Source organism: Cottoperca gobio, chromosome 6 (genome assembly GCF_900634415.1).
Source record: "Cottoperca gobio chromosome 6, fCotGob3.1, whole genome shotgun sequence".
Lineage (NCBI taxonomy): Eukaryota > Metazoa > Chordata > Actinopteri > Perciformes > Bovichtidae > Cottoperca > Cottoperca gobio.
In genome coordinates, this window is record NC_041360.1 from 12,535,919 (window position 1) to 12,558,416 (window position 22,498).

At 41.2% G+C, this 22,498-nt stretch overlaps 1 protein-coding gene across 1 annotated transcript in view; it reads right to left on the bottom strand.

Annotated features, from left to right (window-relative positions):
* Positions 1-481: 481 nt before the first annotated feature.
* The window catches only part of itpr2 (inositol 1,4,5-trisphosphate receptor, type 2), a 59,784-nt gene continuing 37,767 nt past the window's right edge, over positions 482-22,498 (bottom strand). The window contains 21 exon segments of the mRNA XM_029433147.1: positions 482-1,821; positions 3,559-3,720; positions 10,073-10,233; positions 10,341-10,506; positions 10,663-10,778; positions 11,672-11,758; positions 13,304-13,487; positions 13,597-13,761; positions 13,857-14,032; positions 15,696-15,821; positions 16,027-16,084; positions 16,086-16,220; positions 16,348-16,482; positions 17,783-17,902; positions 18,002-18,097; positions 18,539-18,649; positions 18,995-19,195; positions 19,295-19,548; positions 20,321-20,501; positions 20,620-20,807; positions 21,164-21,284. Of these exon segments, the coding sequence (XP_029289007.1) occupies positions 1,741-1,821; positions 3,559-3,720; positions 10,073-10,233; positions 10,341-10,506; positions 10,663-10,778; positions 11,672-11,758; positions 13,304-13,487; positions 13,597-13,761; positions 13,857-14,032; positions 15,696-15,821; positions 16,027-16,084; positions 16,086-16,220; positions 16,348-16,482; positions 17,783-17,902; positions 18,002-18,097; positions 18,539-18,649; positions 18,995-19,195; positions 19,295-19,548; positions 20,321-20,501; positions 20,620-20,807; positions 21,164-21,284 (3,024 nt within the window). The 3' untranslated portion in view covers positions 482-1,740.

Below are 22,498 nucleotides of genomic sequence, written 5' to 3' on the forward strand. Positions count from 1 at the left end.
TGTGTACAAGTAACCCATTCTAGCAATGATTATTCTAGAAAACATGCCTAATCTGTAATCCTATTTCTGTATTTTGATTCATTTCATTTAATTTTAAAAAGGTATTAAACCTCGATAACAGCAAAGCTTGTGAGGTAGACTGATGCAACAACAAAGGTTCAAATTCCAGTCTGGTCTGGTATCTCTGTGCATCATATCAGCTGTTAATTAGCTGCAATTAAATGTCAAGATGAGCTAAACAAGAGCAGCACAGTGACGGCATGTACAGCGAATCTGTTAACTTTAATATTAGATGACTACCCCTGCTGCATGAGCTGAAATATGATCCTGTCTGAATGAGGACAAGCCTTTTCTTCTGTCCTGTGCTGCCTTCATGGACAAGTACAAGTGTGAGTAAACTGAGTGTGGGTGGGTGCAGAGGGGGTCAGGTGGAGTGCTCATTCATCCCTAACAACAACAAATAAGGACTGAGAACACTCTGTTAGAAAGCTGCTGATTCAAAGCAAAGCCAATGAGTTTTATTACAAATGTATTTGTCCAACCACATAAAATAAATGTTTCTAGACATTTTATTTAAGCACAAAGTGTCGCAGGACAGTTACCATTGAGCGCTTGCGCTCGTAATCTGCCATTAGTTTAAAACACAAATTCAGATTTAACAATCACAATTACAAATTAAAATTTAAGAAACAGTAGAAGATGATGATATAAGCAGATACAGTAAATATTACAGTATTAGCTGACAACTCTATGAACATGAGGATGTTCATAATGTAACTGTAAGTTTACCATCTTCAGTCAGTTCTACATTGTGTACCGATATAAGATTTAAAAAGACATTTCAAGTAAGTTCTGCAAAGGTGATCATTATTTTGAATTCACATTTAGGTTATTTATATATTCTGTAGAAATCTATTTTAAAAAAAGGCGGTGCAGCGAATGCATTTTTAACCACAACACAAAGCATGCAAAGAAATACCCCAACTAACCAAAGTTTCCAGTCACAGGCTTACATTTTTGCACTTATTTTCTCTCAAAAAAGTGCACTTTCAGCAGCTGCAATGTACTGTTTAGAAAAGTTAATGAGTGAGGCAGCATGATACCTTTTCCAAAAAGCAATAATAATACTCCAGTTATGAACCACAAATGTTCTCATAAATACCATCAGAAATCTAAAAAGGTAATGGGGAGAATACTTGATGTTCGCACACGCACACACTCTTCCCCTAGAGACCAAAGCCTCCAAATTTCTCAAACGCTGCCAATCACCGACTGTGATCTGTCCGCTCTCTGACACATCAGTGCTGAGGACAGTCGAGGAATGAGACGTGACTGTCTGCAGACTTGACAGCACTTAACCATTAATATTACCTTAACATTTCCCTCGACCTCTGTCTTGCACAATAACACTACACTAGCAGATATGTGCCACACCTGGCCAATCATTCACAGAGTTCCTCTGTACGCGGGTGTGTACAGACGGCCAGTGAAGCATGCTGCTGGTGGCCGAGTGAGCACATAAGGCACAGTTTGTATCCCATAAGGCAGTGATTGTGTCATTGTTAAAGGCACTATGTCAAACATTATGTATCAACACTTGCTGCCCTCTTGCATTTTGACATCACAAATCTGAGTACATGGATTGTTCTTAAGGCTAGAGTTTGTGTGTCTTCATTTCTAGCTGGTTTCTACTTCGAGCCTGCAGTCCAGTGGCTCGTCACCTTGTCCCGTTTGAGCCCCTCAGTGGGCCGGGGTGTGATGGTTGGGCTGAGGAGGACCCAGGAATCCAAGCCTCTGCTTGTTCTTCCTCTGTTCTGTCATCTGTGGAGGATACAGAGAGGAAATAAAATCAACCTCAAGTGGCTTTTAATTTTGCATGGTGCAAACACATGATATGCAAACCTGTACTTGTGCAATTATTATTCTAGTGGGCACTTTATTATGCAAAACACAATGTTCCCACTATGTTCACACATAATCATTACATTCCGGGGGAGAGTGTTTATCTATGCGAACTTGGAGTGCAGGTATGATGACACTCTTTTCACTCTTTTCTTTTAAGAGCGAGTTAATTAATTTAGACGAAACGAAAATAATCTTTGGCTCATTGCTTTAAAAAATGAATCTTGATTAAGTGTGCTACAATAACAATTGAATGACACAAGAAAGCGTCACATAGTCCTTTCAAACACGGCAAACGATTACTTTATGAGAGTGTTACTATTCATTTCCTTTTCAATATTTAACCGAGATATTATAAAAGATATATGTCCTTTTCTTGGTTGTACGTAAATCACTTTGTTCAACCACCGTTAGGACTGGAAACTAAAATGTCACTTGGAAACTTCATTAGAAGACATCGTCATGCGCTGTGCAGAACATTGACCTGCATGTTGGATGTTGTATAAGTGTGGTGAAGTTTCATAGCGGCTGGTTTCTCACATTCGCAGTGGTTTCAGTGTTGACATCATAAATGAAGGCCAATGGTTTTGTAAACCATAATCTGTTAATGCAGTACACTGTGCAGAACCCTAAAACCCACACAAACAAATAGCAGCACACACATACGCACGCACACACACACACACTCACACACGCGCACGCACACACACACAGAGCTGTGATAGTGTAAAGTGCCGAGGTCAGCAGAGGTTGTAATGAGGGAGGAGCTGCAGGAGCACTTTCCTCCCAGTCAGAAACACTTTGAGTTGAGCTGGTGTGAGACCTGCAGGCCTCTCCTTGTGACTGCAGAGCTGTGGTTTGACCTGCATACACTCCCTCAACTCCCAAAATGTATGTTTATCATAAAGGGGGGAGTGTCCTCTTGCTAACCCCATGACTGAATGTCAGTATAGACAACTAAAGCTAGATTGGAATAATAAATGGGCTGTAGAAGCTACAGATTCATAGATAGGGCGTCAGTGTCTCGCTCAAGGGCAATTCAAACAGCACACAAACTTGGTTGTTACAGGAGTTACACAAGGGGTCCCAGACTAGCAGGGAGATGGTACAAACTTGAACCGCTTCCTGAGGCCGACAGAGGTTGTTTTTTTTTGTTTATTGAAGTGTGATCCTTCCCCAGTAGGAGCTGTTTACACACAGCTGTCAGAAGAGGAACAAGCACAGGCCTGTGACTGGAATCACATGCAGGGGAGGCAGGTGATGAGAGTGATCAGTCACACTGCAGCAGCAGAGCTAGTCATCCAAACAGCCAGAGGCTCACTGGCGACAATCAGTTACGCTGATCGCTGATATGATAATCACCTATTGTGCTGCGTTCAGGAGCATCAAGAGTCTGAGAGAATCCATAAAGGTTACTGAACTCAGTAAAGAGATGCATAGCATGCCCCTTATACGTGACCTTTTGCCCTGCATGTGACTTTAGGCAAAAGGAGTCTAAAGGTCAGGTAGCTGACAGCTTACATCTAAACATGATGAACTTTTTTAAAAACACATTGCTTTAGGTTACTCATCAGGCATTCAGTTCAGACTACCACAGTACTCAGACCAGAGCTTTTCCCGCCACAGCATGAAAAACGGCTTGAAGTGGTACTGTACCTGTTCCTTGAGCTCAGCCAGCTGCCCAGACAGCTGAGCCACCAGAGTGACAGTGCCGTCCAGTTTGTCCTGCAGAGAGCGCATCTCATTCTGCTCGTTGTCTCCCTCGCTGCTCACCAGAGAAATGGCTCTCATACGGGGGAACCACTCCAAGTTCTTCTCCTGGGAGGGGAGAGGGGGAGATATGATGTGAGAGAAGCAGCGAAAAAGGTGAAAGGCATAAAAGGCTGAAATAAAGCTGACTCAGTAGGTCAGAGAGATGGCGGCAACTGTATGTTGGCACAGACAACGGCAAGGAGGATTTGCATTGACGTGCACAGAGCTTTACGGAGCTAAAGCCAGACTGCAGGAGGAGTGTAAACAGAGAGGTATGGTAATTAGAGACAGGCTTGAAGGTTTAATATTAATCATTTCATCAGAATGGAAACTGCTCTGTTTCTTTCATGACAGTGTTAAGTGTTTTAATCAGCACTGCTGTCTGCTTGGATACTGCGGATAGCATTTAGTAAATGAACAGTAACTGGCATTTCAATTCACACCCACTCCAAGCACACTGTTGATGTCGGAATGAGTCACTGTCGTCTATCAAGAACACAACTGGGAGTATGGTGTTATTAATATGTGTGTGTGTGTGTGTGTGTCTGTCTATGTGTGTGTGTCTGTCTATGTGTGTGTGCATGCTGTCATGTAAAACTGAGACATTTAGTTTAGCATCTGTTTTTCCAACAGTGCAGGGGACAGAGCAAACCATCTGCAGTAATGCCATGAGAACACAGTGAGCAACGTGAACCTATGGCATTATGTAATGGACTTAAGTGTGTCTGTGTTTGTACATGTGTGGGTGTGTGTACTGTTGAATTGCATTTGCATGGATATGTATGTACATAGCAGACTGTGAGCAAGTGTGTGTTTTACAACATGCATGCTCTTAAGGGAGATGGGTTTCACAGAGAGACTGCCATCAGCTGATCTTATGTGATATTCCTTTGCCAGTTCTTATGATAAAAATGACTTAAAAAGGTGCCGAGAGTGGGATTTGACTGGCACCACATTAAGTCCAGTAGGAGTGAGGTATTCTCCCACCTACTCTTATATAAGAATAGACTACAGGGAGCGAACAACTGATCAGTGTGAGACGCTGAGGACAGAGAGGAGGACATGAGGACGTGGGGGGTGAGGATGGAGAGGAAGGTGGGGTGTGTGTTTTTGTTTCCTTAATTAATAAGTTTATCACACTTAGCCAGGTGCAACATTAATGGCCATGACATATCATGTCTGTGATATTCATAAACAGAACCAGGAAACTAATTCATTTGAATCATTATTATGTTTATGACTAACATAAAAAAAACATTGTTTTATTCTGAAATTTAAGTAACTCAAATCTGGAAAATTTGCTTTTGGCTGTAATATGCATTACATTTATGTCATGTTTAATAATGTATACCATGCACAGGAATAGAAAGGAACTGTAAAGCAACTTTTACCAGTAATTAAAAGGTAAAGAAAATCAAGACACAATAGCAGCCCTGTAATGTTCACTTAAAACCAGAAAACAACTGTTGAATAGTCTACAGTAGGTGGGGAGTTGAGAGAAAGCTTGCTTTTCTTAACCCTTTTCTTTTCCACTAGTGTGGCACAATACGGTATACGTATATGTATGGCAACAGTAGAAATTATATACATTTTGTTGCCTAAAGTACCAGGTTTATCTTTGATGCAGCCTCATCTAATCTCAAACTCAGTGTGTCAGGTACATCTCTGCTTTGTCTCACTTGACTCAACTTTCAATTCTAAATTGTACATTTAAAACTTTTACATTTAGCTCATAATCAATCAGCTTCAAATGCACTTTGTCAGGCTCAGGTGTGCTTTGAGTTTAATATTTACATGCTACTGTGCTAACATTAACATGCTAACAGTCTCACATGTAACATGCAACATTTAGCATCATTCCCGTGCTAAATGTTAGCATGCTCACATGGCGCTTAGCTCAAAGTTGAGGACTGGAGGTGAAAACTATCCGATTACAAATACACATATCACAGTTGCCAAGTGGCTTTCCATGTACTTGTAAAAATTAGGTAATTCTTCTTTCACTTAAGATTTGTGATTAGGTGCTGTTTTCTAATACTTTCGCAGCTGTTTGTACATATTTAGGTCCCCTTTACACTGATGAAGCACCCGAAACTAAGCTTGAGCTTAGCTGTGGGTTTTCTTTCAGAAAGTGGCCACATTGGCCCTTTTGCATTTATCATATATAACCAAGTAAATGTATACATGTATGTGCAAAAAGAGGTCCTTTACTTCTTTACTGCCCTTTGGTTGTTTTCAACACTTTCAACACTAGATGACTTTTCCATCCCTGCGTACAGGGGAAGCAGTTAGACTGATTAAGTGTGACTGCTGAGCAACACAGTATGAATCGAGTCTTTCTATGAGAGCTTGCCTGAGAATTTTCGGGCTAATTTGGGCCTCAGGCATCAAGGGGGCGATAAAATAAAAAAGAATAGTTTCCTTTCTCACAGATTCAAAAACACAGCGAAGGCTCTGTGAGCTCAAAGACAAAGGCTCAACGTCACTGAAACTGGGGCCTCTTGTGCTTGTTTTTTCAAGTCATCCATAACTGATGAATTAGTAAACCTCAAAGATTCATAAAGAGACCTAAAAGACGTCATTATGGGTGAATATAATATCCTGTTTGAACATACTCACGTCGGTTGAAGAATCATCTCTATATCAATTTTTTATATAAAGTTAAGCAGTGACTGTACAGGATCCGAACTACCCCACTCCCGTCTTGTTGCTGCTCATTAGACTGTACAGTAGTCCACTGTGTGCTGCGCTGCACTGTCTGAATGAGTCAAGGCTTTAGTGTTGCTTCACTGGTCCATTTAAACACCTCGGTGAGCATGAATTTACGGACATTCATGTGTTTCTCACTCTGCTGCCGTCGCCATACCGCTGCTGTGTTTCACCACGTACATGTTATATACTGTAGTTCAGCCGCACAGAGCTACAACGCCAACCAGAAAAGTTGCTGTAAACCATTTTATCAGGCAAATTCCAGCAAGGCAGAAACATTAATGCTCCCGTTGAAGTTGCTATTTGTCCTAACTACTACTACTTCTTTGTTTTTGGAGTTTTTTAGATGAGAGAAAATACTATATATTACTAAATAATTCATTTCCCAGGTAAGATTACACAACTACATTATTTACTTAAAAGGGTTGTCGATACATTTTCTTTAAAATATCTTAAACTGTGGATTTAGTTATATATATAATTAAAGCCCAAACATTTGATGGTAACATTTTCTATAATGTGAGGATTTGCTTGCTTTTGTTCTTTTCATATACAATTTCAAATTCAATACCTTTAGGTTTTTTCACAAATAAGAAATGTGTAGAGACGCACTGTGATTACTTCAAACAGGAAGTTGTTTTAGACATATGGAGACCTATTTATTTGTAAATAATATTTTATTTATTATGAAATTATCTTCACTTATAGTGAGATCCATATTCTGCTTACGATATTCTCGGAATAATAATGGTTGTAATTTTAATTATCCGTCATCTCTTAGTTCTCTGCATTTTGGATTGTGCCCACAGTAACATACATTATTTACTTTACATACAGTGCTATGTACTTGGTCAGGAAATGAAGCTAAGAGTAGCAGAGTTCAGGCTGTTGAATGACGTACTGTAGCTGTACAACGCAACAACCGTGACAATCAGACACACACACACACACACACTTTGTAAAGAATAATCTGACGTCTGCTCACAACGAGTACCTGTTCTAATCAGATAATTGCTGCTTTTGTTAAAGACAAAGTGTAAAGCAAATGAAGGATTCATCATGTGACGGTGACTCTGTGTCTGTGTGTGTGTGTTAGAGAGGGAAAGGGACAGGAGAGCACGTGCCAGGCAGGGCTGAGCTATTAGCAGGCCACTTGAGATGGCTTATGTAACAGCGTTGTGGCTGCTGCAGTACCTGCTATGCCTGTAGTCGCTGTCATAATTTTACACACTAATTCCCATCCACATGCACAACACACCAACAGAACAGACACTCAGTGTAAAACGATCCTACTCTTTTGTGTGTGTGTGTGTGTGTGTGTGTGTGTGTGTGTGTGTGTGTGTGTGTGTGTGTGTGTGTGCGTTTGAGGTCATTGGGTTTCAGCTCTTTTCCATCAAGGAGAGGGGAGGGCAGAGCTTTTATTAGGCCAGTGGCTTCATGTTGAGTTGTCGGCCCCAAAAATGTTGTGCATTGGTGCAGGAGATTACTATAAAGATGGAGCTTAGCAAGTAGAGCCCTAAACTGCAAACTGTCCCCCTCCTCCCTGCCCTCAAACGCACATTTATCCCTACCTAAACATCAAGTCAAACTCTTGGCTGCGGTGAGGAGAGGGCAGATAGAGCAGGCTCCTGCAGAGACCAATATCACAGACTTCTATACTTTCTAATTCAGCTGTTTTTCCATTACAGCTTCTGTCATGGCACCACTGCTTTGCTTCTTTTATCCATAGTGATGTACTGTGCGTGAGCAGATTAGGGTTTTGACTCTCTAAATGTAGTATTACACTTTTGTCACACGTGTCAGCTTTTGCACAAGGAAGAAATGGATTCTGAAGAGCCTCCTCCACTGTTTTGTCAGTGTGCAGGCATTTTATTCTATGACTTATCTACCATAAATATGGCTGAATAACCAGAAACAGATAAAGAATGTATTACCTCAGTTTAAATGATTTATGTTACACTTTATTTATGTAGGGTGCCGTTGTTTGGTCACTATTGTATTGTACATGTAGCTTGTAGTAAAAATCAATAAAACAATTCTGTAAAAGATCAGAAAGAAATTGAAGCAGCAAAGATGAAGATATCCAGACTTTTAATCACTAGTAGGGACCAAACTCTTTTAGTTGCTGTGTATCTGATTGGTTGTCTTTCATTTTAACTTAAAACACGTTTTATTACAAGTTTTGTCAGAGGTTTGACCCTTTAAGACTGCTTAATTAACCTTGCAAGTAGATGTACCAGAAACCCCTCACTCAACCATCTGTCCAGCAACAGGCAGCCTCTTTCATTTTAATATTTCTCTCTTATCTACCATCTGTTACTGTGCTATGTTCATTGTATTGTTGTATTTTCATTGTATCTTTAAGCACCTTGTATTGCAACTTTGCATGGAAGGTGCTATATAAATAAATAAAGTTTAAGTTTATTTATTGGGTCCTAGATAAAAAAAAAAGCCTGCCAGTTGGTTTGTACTCGTCAAGTTTGAATCTTAATAAATAACTAAGGATGCTTTTTTTTCAAAACTCTGACTTTAATAATTAGTTTATATTTAGACAATATTTAATGTAATTTAGAAAACTAAAGATTTGGAACCAAGTTTTCAGGGACTTATAATAATTTATAAGTATATATTTTTAATAATAATAATGTCACCATTTTATGAGAATCATGAAAGAAAGTACTTTTTATAAAATACATGAGAGCTACATGAAGTAGCAAAATGGAAACAGCCCAAGTTAGCCCAAGTTTCCTTCGGTGTGCGTTTCTGCTCTGCAGCACATTAGGGGGTGTTAATATAATTTCCTGACTCATCATTACCTCCTCACACAGAGATACCTTGGCCTCCCATCAGAGAGTCGACCTGTTGGAAGACCTGCTGATGCATATTAATTCAATGTCTGTCACCTGTTTACAATGCAAATTGTTCATTATAACGCCGCCATTCTTATGCCCATCATGGCCAAATGTTAATCACAAAATGTGCCATTGTGCTCTGAGGCTTCATTTGAATCCATTAACCTAACGGCACCACCTTTAGTTGCCCTTACATCCTTCAACTTCTTGTCTGTGTGTCAGTGCAGCAAGTTGGTGCATTGATGATAATAGAGCTGGACTGGGTTTAATTACTATTTAACCACACTGTGTCCCAGCAGGTTAAGAGCTCAGCATAGTGAAGACTACCTGAGCACAGAGACCCATCTCTCTCCAGCAGCGAGGGGAAAGAGAATAAATTGGGATGCTTGGCACAGGCCTAGAGGCTCAGTCTCATTTTTCGATCGTTGGTCTGCTGTACAGGCTCACGCTTCTCTAGCACACTGCAAGTCTGCAAAGTGAGGAAGGCTGCAAAACTTTAAGACTCCAACACTGAGACATCTGTATGCTGTCTGGCACGGCTCACCAGCAAAATATGAATTAAGGGGTGAAATGAATGCGTTTGTTTGCCTATATGTTTCTGGAATAATAAACAAAATCGCTGTGGCTTGGATGTGTTTATGTACTTTTGTGTCATCTTAAAGAAATATATAGTGAAGTCTCATATTCCCAAACACAAAGATTAAAGTGCTTCACTGCAACTTAAGCTACAGCATTTTTTAAGGATAGAGCAGCTTGTGTGATGCAATTTTTAAAAAGGTTCATAAAACTGCATTACAAAAGGTATTGCGTAACTATTTCCTGTATCACTATTTCCTGTGTGCGTTTGGTCTACTCACCGCAATCATCTGGGCCACGTAGCTCTCAGGGCCGGTGTACTCGGTCGGATCCTTCACCCTCACCAGAACCAGGAAGTAAAGGTAGTGCCACATGTTGTGTTCGGATTTGATGTGCTCCTCGAAGGACACCGTCTTGTTGTCAAATTTGTCCCTCTCCAACCCTGCAAAAACATTGGCTCCATTTAACACAAGTTCTTCCAAACATACCGTTCTCTTACTTCACTCTCATATGCATACAGTTTTGAGTGAACCTCATAGCTATACACACCGCAGATGAAACAGGTAGTTTTCAGGATCTCCTCCTTCCTTTGTTTCTCACTTCTCAAGTCAGCAAAGGTGTCGATGATGACACCAAAGATGAGGTTAAGAACAATGATGATAACGATGAAGAAGAACAGAAGGTCGTAAACCACTCGGGCCGCAAACAGAGGCTCCTGGAAGGTGCAATTACAGGTCAAATGTGGAGAAGAAGCAACAGAAGCTGATGCAGCACAAATGTATGTATAGTTCAAGTCCTTGCAAACAGACATTAAGTATAAAAATTCTGTAGTTAACACATTAAATTCATGTTCATTTTGAAGCCGTATTACCTCTTTGGAGGGTCTCCTGAGAATGTCTCCCACACCTCCTCCATTACGTAGTCCCTGGTTCAACACTGTGATTATACACATGAGCAGAGTGTCGCACACCCGCTCTGTCCCATCGTCTATAACCAGACACGCACAAATCAAGAGAAAATGCATAAAAACAGTAGACAACAGGAGTAAATGTGCAGCATTAGCTTCTAAATATCTACATTTATGTTACATTATACGACACTTGTTTTCTCTTGGTAACTTCTCCTTTTCATCAGAAAGTTCTACTCGTTTGATTACTAAAAGGATTAACTGACTTTATATAACTCTCACATCCACAACATCTGACTTCATTTTTCAAATCATTAACACAACGGAATACAATTAAATTGAACTAAGAGTGTGTGAAAGATGTTAAGGACATTCAAGTTCAAGCTCAGGAAAACACAGTCTGACCAAATTCAAGAAATGATCACTCAGCTGACAACTGATTTATAATAAAACACCTTGTCAGGGGAACAGCTGATTATGGTGTGACTAAAGATCAAGTCGATATATTAGACTCCCTCGCCTCCTCAAATGTAAAACAATGAAACCTCTATAAACTGTTATTCATATCTCATATAAAATGTACATACACTGTAAATAGAAAATGGCTTTCTGCATGACTGCTTGTGGAAAAAGAGGATGTGGATGAGATCACGTGGGCCCCTATGGTGCAGGTGATCAAGGGAGATGCAGGAACACACACAGGAGTGTGAGTCACCCCCTCTGCCTCATCAAGTTTCTTTGTGTGCACGCCACTGTCTGTGTGCGTTTGTATGAAACCGTGTAAGACTGTGTGTGTGTGTGCATGTCTCAATGTGTGTGAGAAACCTTTCAGGAACTGACTACTGCCGGAAAGGTAACCTACAAACCTACACCTCGATCAAGCCACAACATCTCTAAACTTGTCCACTCAGCAGTTCATAATAGGAAATGTAATGAAATAAAAATCATTTAATTTAATTGAATCAAAACTTACCAGGAACAGATTCAGGAGTGGAAACCGGGCAGTTATCTTTCATACATGAGTCCGCAACTTCATTGCCACTCAATAAATCCTCTTTTCCTTTTCAAAGAAAAAAATAATATATTATGTGAAGTTGATTAATGAACACCAATAATTTACAAACGAAAGATGATGATTAAATTGTGCTCTGGCATCAAAACTCCTTCCCGCTAATTATCATCTGCTCCGGTAAAAATCAGCATGAAAGATTTAGTCAGACGTTATGTAAACTGAGGCGGCAGCTGCTGGGTGGGTGGTGAAGTGTTGCTGAAAAAACCTGAACAAATCATTTGCACATCGGTAAAGCCCTGAGCGGCAGAGGAGCTGTGCTCGAGTGTGATCGGCTCAGGCAGAAAGGCAGAAGGAGAACTGTACACCTGGACCAGAGTGTCACCAAAAGGGCCTTCTTCCCTGACAGGCTGGATGACAGAGGGCAGGGCTGGGAGACAAGAGGCAGAGGAAGAAGAAGAAGAAGAAGAAGAAGAAGAAGAAGAGTGGACGGGACAGGGGTGCTGAGGCAGGGTGCAGGGGTCACAGCTCCGAGGCAGCAGCAGTGTGGACAGGGTGCTCCTCAGCTTTAATGGAGCTCCAGTTGTGCCTCTGCGCACCCCACAGCTAACAGATAAACAGGCGTGAGCTCAGCCGGTTACATAACACACCACTGCTCTGCTGTGTTTGCTGTGCTCTATTCAGCAAAACACAGGATGGCGCGGCGACCAGGTTATGCAACAGGTGCACATGTGCTAGCAGGTTGTCTTTCTGACCCTCGGAGCACTGTGCCGAAAGTCATTAACACACCCACGCTGCCGACAGTGTTTTCAAAACATGTGCCTGTACACTGTACATATCCATAACACTGTTTTATGTGGTAGTTGTATATACACAAACATTGATTCGACAGTCTGTACTAAGAAGTTCTAATCCAAAAGGGAAACTCAATGCAATGGATTCATTCTGAGCCAAAGACTCATGTGGATTATTGTCCTGATAGTTTAGAAGTTGTTGTGTTAAAATGTCTGATATACTGTATGTAGACGGCTTCATCCGTCTGCCATTTAAGTTTGAAACTCTATAACTTCTAGGATTGACCATTTCTGAGTTATTGAAAAGTTCAAACACATGATCTTTATGAGAGCATTGTAAAAGAGTGCAGGCTCAGGACATGTTTTAGGGTAACTAAGGTCACATTCAGGAGCAGAGCAGCCTCAGCATAACAGAAAATACAGCAACTCAAAATATTAAGTCACAAGCACTGCCACGACTCTGGAGAATACGAAAAGCTTTTTTCTCTCCAAAGTATTTTAAGTCGTTTTAATGCAGTATAGACCTGACAGCAAACCAGAGAGGAAAGATGGGAGGTGACGAGCAACAAAGGTTCCTACTCAGAATCAAATCAGGGACTTTGCAATTTCATGGGCAGCGTCTTAGAGCGCTAAGACGCCTTGTGAATAATAGACTTTTATTTAAGACAGAAGTCAAGCTCCACCAGGTAAAACCTACTATACATTTTAGAAACCGTTAAAGACACAGAGACTTGTCCCTTCACTTTGCATGGCGCAGTAAAACAATAACTAAGAGTGTTTTAACAGGTTAAGAAGTTCTGACCTGGTGCAGGAAGGCGGTCAACCTCCATGCGGAAGTCGTCCTTGAGGAAGAGGAAGCCGATGATAGAGAAGAAGTAGACGAGGAAGATGGCCAGAACAGCTGTGAGAATAATAGAGCGGCCATTCCTCGTCACACTCTTTATCACGTTGAGCAGCGTCTCCTCTCGGATCACCAGGTCGAACAACTGTGGAGATCAACCTCAGTGAGTCATCAGCGAATGTTTGTGTCTGAAGTGCAACGCTGATCAATCAGTCGCAATGTAATGGAACGCAAACGTATGAGAGATTTCTTACCAAAAAGCTGTAGAAGAACTCGTGCACAAAGAGGCCCAGGACGCAGATGATGGCATAGCCCAGATGGTAGATAAAGAGCATGTCCATAACAACTGCTTTGTAGCCCCGAGTGAATGTCCCCTGGTTGCCCACAAAACTTACGAGAAAGACTAACTTGTTGAACAGCTGAAAGAGAAGAAAACAGGGATAAAGCAGCTCACGGAAGAGGCAAGAACAGATATGTTCCCCAATAACACTGGCTCAAATCTTCCATTACTTACATTGACAGCACCCAGCAACAACAGAGCAGGAGCGAGGCCCATAGTGTAGATGGCACGTAGAATGAGGGAGACCAGGAAGAACAGGATGCCCAACGGCTTGGGTAAGACAGGAAGTAATGAGGTGAACACCCCCAACGCCACCCACAGCAAGATATTCCAGAAGGGGGACAAGGTGCCTGGACAGAAGAAGAAAGCATAAATCAAGGTAGCGCACATCAGTGCTCTGAAACAGTGTTGCATTTCTTTCATGAATTATTCACATGAGCTAAGAGCTTAACTTAGCACAACACAATCAGTTGCAACACTTTAAAATGTCAAACAGTGGTCCGTAGGGATGCTCAGAATCATCACTCAAAACAGCTTCGCACTGTAAACCACCGAACCGAAGCTTATGATTCTTCAGGAAACTGCAGTGCCCTAATGATTTATTGATTAAAAGAGGTTTTTTTTGGAAAACACATGAATAAGGGAAAAAACAACATTTGCTCAAACACAACAGCAAAACTCATTTTGCTCCCATTTATGTAAAACCTTTAAAAACCCCAAATATGACTTATATGGCTGGCAAAGTGATTAATTTAACAAAATATGAATGCAATCTCATTGTACTGCAGATTAATGCCGTGAAGAGGGAGAGTAACAAATGATGTCCCTTTACAAGCAGACACAAAAATCACTATGCCAATAACTATCAACAGTGCCACATCGTACAAAAGCACAATTTATTTAAATTTTGAGCATTTTGCAGTTGCTTGCCTCGTCGTTAAGGTTTTACAGGTGCTAGCACCTCCCACACTGTGTCAGATCATTTTTCGGATATGACAGTAGCGGCACAGCAACAAGGGCAACTACCAGAGGGGACTGTGTTGTACAACACAGACGTGCAAACTGTCTTCTCATGTCTGGGCCACCCACTACTGTAAAAGTCTTCCTATTAAATTAAGAGAGAGAGCACTTCTTACCAAACCTTTAAACATAAACGCCAGAGACCATGCAGCTACACACTCACTTTGTTTTTAGATATATGCTATTTTTGTAAAGTATTTATGCATTGCTGTGTTTGCTGATGAATTGCATTGACAATGTTGGGCCACTAAATCGTAATAACCTGCCCACGCACTAAAGATGAAAATGAGCTCATTAGCAAACTCTGGCACATTTACATTGAGGTGTAGATTGAAATGTTGATTGTGTCTGGTAAATAAATAATAGTAGCAAGAAGTAAAACATGTTTCTTTAAAGGCTCTGCACTCCCACATACTGTAGATGTTTTTCGTTCACCTGACTGATTAGACCTCAGGGGGAAGTTTGGCGGAGCTACAAAAGGGAATCACATGAGGAGACCGATCTCAACATACCAATAAAGATGATGAAAGTCTAAGCTGGCCCACCTCAATAGGAGAGTGGGGGAGAGTTCAATGAAGCACATTTTGTGCAAGCATACATTGTCCTTGACAGAAATCTAATCGGGTCAATGAGTGAACTGCGTGTGTGTAGCGCCTTTGAATAAACACAACCTCAGGAGACAGCGCCGAAAGCCGTTTTCAAACGCGGATGCACAGTGGAATAAAATCCTGACAAACAGTAGGTCTTTTTAAAGCCGATGTTTTGACTAGTCATAGTTGGAGAACCACAGTTACTAAAAGCATTAACAATGCCTCTGTCCCAGTAAGTCACGACAGTGAGTCAGAGCGCACGATACCAGCACCCTGAGACTAAATGATTAATTTTATTATTTACACATGTGCTCTTCATACTGTCAAAAAGGCTTATTTATTGTCTTGTGTATAATCCCGTAAGACACTTGAAGAGAAACAAATCTGAATCTGAAATTCTCACCCTCATCTCCATCATCACCAAAAGGGTAGAATACAGCCACAGCGATGTTGAGCAGACAGGCCAGGTAGAAGGAGATGCTCCCCCAAAGAGAGATGTGGCGTGAGAACCAGAACACAGCCTTATTTTCTGCACAAACACAACAGGAAGCATAAATAAGTACAGGGACACAAAATCAGAACACATAATTACTGCAAGCCTTTTAATTCATTGTGGAAATAACAATAACCAGACACTCTGGATGATAATCATGATTTACCATCCTGCAGCCGGCGTCTGCTGCCACCACCATCATTATTTTTGCAAGCGGCGGATTCAGAATGAAAAGACTTACTGCGGATCTTCTTCTGCCACCTCATCTCGTTGTAGAGGTTGTCAAACTGCTGGAAGAAAGTCGTTAACCTTGCTGCCCTGGTCGTCTCTCTCCGTGGTGGTGAACACGCGCACCATGGACTCCTCGGTGAGATACTCACAAATGTTAGGGACCGGAAACACTAACTGCTCCATGGTGCGGTCGTGACGTACAATCTGGCAAATAGATATCCAGTAAATCCTCATTACGGGTATATAGTTGTACCTTTTTTATGTAGAGAATGGAAAAATGTGATGTGCTTAGCTTCAGAGGATAAATGGATAACGTGATGAAGAGGTTTACCTCTATCTGAGCTGTGTGATTGGCATAGCAATGGAGGGCGTCATCCTTCTCATTGTCAGGGTCCATCCCCGACCCCAACCCCAACCCCGACCCTGGCCTCAGGCTCTGCTGCAGGATCTTATTGTGTCGGGCCAGCTTGGATCCAAAAACAAAATGAATTAATTACATTTTTTACTTACGTGGCAGTCTCAAGGACAAGATCTGTATCAATAACAGTAATGTCCTATGATTTCCAAAACCCTATCACAACAAAACCATTTTGTGACACAATGCTTTAAATACGGACATATTGATGGGAGTAAAAACAAGATGATGCAACTTGAAAAGAAAATAAGAAGGCAGAAGGGCAGAAAAGCCAAATAATGGAGAAATGAATATACTCCCTTACAGGATAAACAAACAGGGCACATTTAAAGTGATCTGGTCGAGGTAGATGAAGGACATTACTCTCCAAACTTTACATGAAGACAATTATGCAACTTATCCATATCGTCATTCCTTCCAGTTCTATGTATATACTTCTGTTAGGTAATATTGGATGCTTGAACCTGAAATAATTGATTTTTTGGCCACTTGGGAGCAGCAGAAAAAAGTTGGCATACCACCACCTAAATATATATATATATAGTATATAAAATATAATTGCCAAAAGAGTGTACAGAAATACAGAATTTTTGTGAATCACTTTCTATAAATCCCATGATTTTCTGTAAAAAGGTAGAGTAGTTGACTCGTTTATGTACTTACTCATTATGCATTTCTTATCTGACACAGCACTTACAATTATGGCAGCTGCCTGAGGAGCACGTACCAGATAATATCTTCAAAAATATATTTTATATTATATTCATGTTTAAGTCTGTGTGTGGATATGTGTGTGCGTATGTTTTCACTTTCTGAAGGTAAAAAAACAACAACTTTCTTGTCATGATGAAACTATACACTGTATGCAGGTTGGTCAAAAATACCCTGTTGGACACTCGGCAGTAAAGAGGCAGAAGTGATAACCCGCTCGGCTTAGTCTGCCCCCATTAATTGTAGAAACTACTACTTTCTCAGTGGCACAACACACCCGTCTCATTTCATTACTGCTGATACACTGGACGAGGCAAAGCACATTTGCTTAGTGATACAGTGACTACCTCCTGCTTTAGTGAACACCTACAGCCCACCTGTCTGCAGAACAAGTGTCACATCCTGAAAGCTAATTTTAGAAAAGCTGGCAGAGCGATTCGTTCATAGAAGAGCACTCTTCCATCATTTAGTGCAGGTGAAACACTCAAATAGGAGCATGCATGTGCGCGCACACACACACATACATACATACATACATACATACATACATACAAGGTAAGCAGAAAGTCAGACAGGTAAAGAGAGAGGAAATGCAGTAATGCCTGTCAAAGATAAAAACAAGCTTAGGCATTTTCATCACCTGGTGGGCCAGGATGTAAATGTTGTGTCCAACGTCCCTGGGCTTGATCTGGTCTGCAACACTGTCCTCGTCCTCCTCACTCTCCAGACCCTGGGCGTAGGCTTCCTTCATTACATCCACCTAATGCACAAAAGTAAGGAAAGTTACTGCTACTTTCAGTTACGTGAAAACTGGTTTTACAGGGGACCTAACTATTTATGCAAGCTGGCGCACACTCACCAGTTCGGTGGGTCTCATCTTGTAAAGAATCTTCTCTGCGTTCTCGCTGTCATGACGGCTCTCCATGATAGCCAATAGGAGTTTGGAGGCATTGTTCTACAACATAAGGCTTCAACAATGAGCTTTGACATGTTGATGCACTGTAAACTACAGAGCTGAGTAATTTATGACTTGATGGATGCAATTCTTTCGCAAAACCAAACCATTTGAATGTTGTCATTTTATTGTTGCATTGTAAAATTGAAATCCTTTGCAGTTTACCAGCTAAACATAATGTGCAGTAAACAAACATCAACGACCATCGAAAGAAAAACGTGGCTCAATTTATTTACTAAAACATGCCGTTGTTGCCATTATTCTATTTTCAACAATGGGGAATTGGACAAACTACCTGCAGTTATCTTGTTCCCAGTCTCTAGCACTATAGGTAATTACTACTATAAAGCAAGCCGTACGTAATGCTATAGTAATGGCTTTCAGTTGCTGTGGGTCATAGCGAGCAGCCTCTTAGGGTTCTCAGAGGCACGTGCTGCTCACCTTCAGCACCAGCACGAGGTCCAGCCGATGCTTCCCCAGGGGGTTGATGGAGTTGACAATCAGTGCTATAATAATGTCAATACCATTTGACTCATGCTTGGCTATACAGCTCTGGAAAAATAAGGAGGGGTATAGTTAGAGTAAATGCACATTGGATAAAAACAAAAATCATCAGAAGAAGACGTGTCTGTGCCCGACACAAAGAGAAAATAATAATGTGTAATAATAGTGTAAGATCAATATCCTAAAAGTTCTGGTCCTTGATTATGATTGGCTGAGCCACATTTGAAGCCGTTGTGTGTCTCACACACACACACACACACACACACACACACACACACACACACACACACACACACACACACACACACCTGGTACGATATTGCATGTGGGAATACCAACCAACATATTGTAACATAAAATAAAATAATCTAATTAACCCAATCCTCCACCTACCTGGTTTTCATGGCAGGGTCCCTGGCAGTACTCTGTGATGGTTTCTAGGGTTTGGCGAACCAGGTCTACGTTACATTCATTAATGTAAAGTCCCAGCAGCCCGAGGCCTCCTGTGGTGCTTCCACAAATACAGTCCAAGAACTGAAGAGTCTCACACACCAGATTGTAGTTTGTCTTGTTGTTCTGGTTGCGCAGAAAGTTCTGGATACAGAGCAGAAAAACAGTTAATCAGCTGTCAATTTAAGAGAAGTAGGACTTCAAGGTTCTTTCTCAAAATCAAAAAAGGGGCAGTTAGTCTACCTGCAGGTCTGTATTGTGGTTCTCACAGAGCAGCTGTAGGTAACGTAGGATAGGTTTCATGATGGTGATGGCTGGGCTCATCGGAGTTTCTTCTAAAACCTCTTCGGCCCCGCCTATCTCACAGTTCTGGCCGAGGCCTTCGAGGTCGGGATCCAGCTCCTTTCTGAAGGCACAGAAGGCCTTTGAGGTCGCTGAGGAGGCCTCCTTCAGCTGCCCTCGCATGTCCTCCCTCATATGAAGCCCTGCTTCCATCCCTAGAGCACAGCATGTATGTATAAAGAGTTATTTAAAAAAAACTAAACATGACTGGACAATACAGCAACATTTGGCAGAAGACAGGTCTTTGTAAACGAATGGAGAAATATTGATCAATGGCAGCCTTCATTCTGACATTCTAGTCGTATTAAAAAAAGAAATTCAGACTCCCCCCCCCCCCCCTCCCCACCCGGACAAGTGGGCAATTATTGAGTGGGGTTCTGTCGCATGCAAGTACCCGATCTTGATACAATGGTCTTTTGATAGGCTTGTGATGTGGGCCGTCACATGGCCTCTGACATGTGACTGCCGGAACTGAGAACAACAGTCTGCACAGAGGTCAGCAGAGCATCAAAGATCATTCTGGATTTATCCTCCTCTATTGTTAGAACTCAAGATCAAGCTGAACTTGATGACCACACATACTGTAAAAGCATTAAGGTTGTCAAGATTATATTTGAGCCTATTTTGTGGTTTTTCACGCATTCCAGGCCTGTTTCTATGGATATGCTCGGCTGTGCTCGAGGCATGACCCCAGTGATTCAGTATGTCACTTTTAAATGCTCATCTCTAGGTACATTTGACATTATTATCCAGGTGGTTCACTCTATATAAATATTGCTTTCTTGCTTTCAGCTTCGTATCACACAGCTGCATGTTCCAGACAGCAGTGGTGACAAATGTTTTTTTAACCACACTCGAGAATGAAGCCAAGGAGCTGCGTTGTTGGTTAGAATTCATAGGTTAAAATGCATCAATGCTAAACTTTACCTTTCTTCAACCTGATGCTACTGACGTCACTGTCGTCATCCCTTTTTCTGCAGCTGAGCTCAAACATGTTGACGGACACGGTGGCTCGGATCTCTTGCTGGGCTAAACGCATGCGGTCGTAGAATACTTTGAAGAACCGTTCAGACTTTTTCTGCTTGTACAGTTGGTTATAGAAGGAGTTCTGGATGGGAAGCAGAGTAGTGATCAACATAAATCTGAATCGGTGAGTGGGTGTCTTCTGGGTTTCAGCTGATCAATGTGGACGGAAATAAAAGGATTTGAGTGTCTGTGTCGCCCACCTGTATCTGTGTGTTTCCGCCCTGGAGAAGGGCAATGCCCAGCAGGATGCTCTCCTCAAACACCCGGTCGTTCTTTGTGTTGACGATGAGGTCAATCACCAGCTCTGATGCCCCGACGTTGTCCAGGAGACACTGGATCTCCACCACAGTGCTGCCTGGCTTATCAGAGTCAAGCATGGGAGAACCTCCTGCACAGATTGAATATGAACATTTAGCATAACTGTGCTCTGGACAGATATAACTGCAAACATTATTGATCATTTTTAATTCTAATCTTAATATATTCCACAACTGTTTGGACATAAATGATCAATATCTATAGATATATATATATATATATATATACTGTATAGAGAGATATAAAGAGAAATATATATATATATATCTCTCTATCTATTTTTTTACATGGTGCTTTAGGAATCGCTTTAGCCATATTTAATGTCTGCGAGCACTTCACCAATGAAGCTGTCATGTTAGCGGCTGTTGTTTCCTTTGCAGTGAGAAGTTATTGCAGTCTACTGGGTTTATTTGGGGTTCTCAGTACCTCCAGATGACGGCTTGACAAAGACGCCAGATGAGCTGTTTCCACTCCCAAGCTCTGACTTGGAGAGAAGCTTTTGATTTCCAAAGTAGCGTGAGAGGAGGATCTTTCTTAAATCATTTCCCTGTGGAGACAGAAATCATGATGTTGAATCCATATCACAGTCTGAGAGAGTACCAGCCCTCAAACTAGGAAATTCACATTTTAGTCACATTATGAAAAAGTAGCATTTTGTAGCCATATAAAAATAACATTGACATGAAAGACATGTTAGCAAATGTCCCATCCAAGAGAACATTTGTGGTGTGGTATTTTCTCTAGCATGAAATCTACCCAATCATCCAAAGACGACGGCTGAGCAGATTTCATCTTCCACCTAATAGGAATGATCACAGTCATCCCTGATGCATTTCTTTGTTGATGGGAACGATGGATTCCAGGATGACAATACTGCTATCAACAAAGAAATCGGAGCCTCTCATTGAGGAGAATGACAATAATTATGTTGTCCAATAAATAGATTTCATAAATGCACAGTTGAGCATTTATGAAATATTATGAGATAGCAGCAAAGACAGAAAAAAAAAAGTTTTATAGCTTTAGGTTTGTTACAATTATTGATAGTGTTTCTTGAAATATTGTATATCAATGTTTTCCTTATCTTGTGTTAAACATAAAACCTTAGCGTAAAGGTTTGACATCAGCTTAAACTTTACTACTTTTTTCTTCAAAAAGAGCAACTTCAACAACGTGGATGTCTGCGAGTGCATTAATGAAGTGGACAAAGAAGAGACAGGAGAATAATAAATAATTGAAAACATACATGTACATACATGTACATCAAACCAGCACCAGCTTTCTTCTAGCTACACATTTATTTAAGAGTTGCATTCATTTTTCCATCTCTCACAAACATCTCTGAGCAGCTCTTGTGACATTTGACGCAGATAAGCAGAAATGAGATTAAAGGATTCGTAGAGATAATCTCCCCACAGTGGTTGTGTAATCAAAGAGTGATTGACAGGTGGCTGCTTGCATTGTGCTCGTCACCACCTATTTTTATTGTGCAACTGGAGGAGGCAACGATAGGGTGGATAGATGGATGGCGTATAAAGAACGTATACGGACACCAAGGGTGGTCAGCAGCCGTTTCTATGGCAACCTCACAACGCAAAAAAATGGCCTTGTTTCAATGACACCTCACCATCGTCATTATTGATCACCAGAGAGGAAGGATGGACGAATAGTTGGATAAACAGATCAATTAAAGGGTGGAGCTAAAGAATAAATGGACTGTAAGGAGCCACCTGTTGTTTCCATGGAAACGTGTTAGTAGGA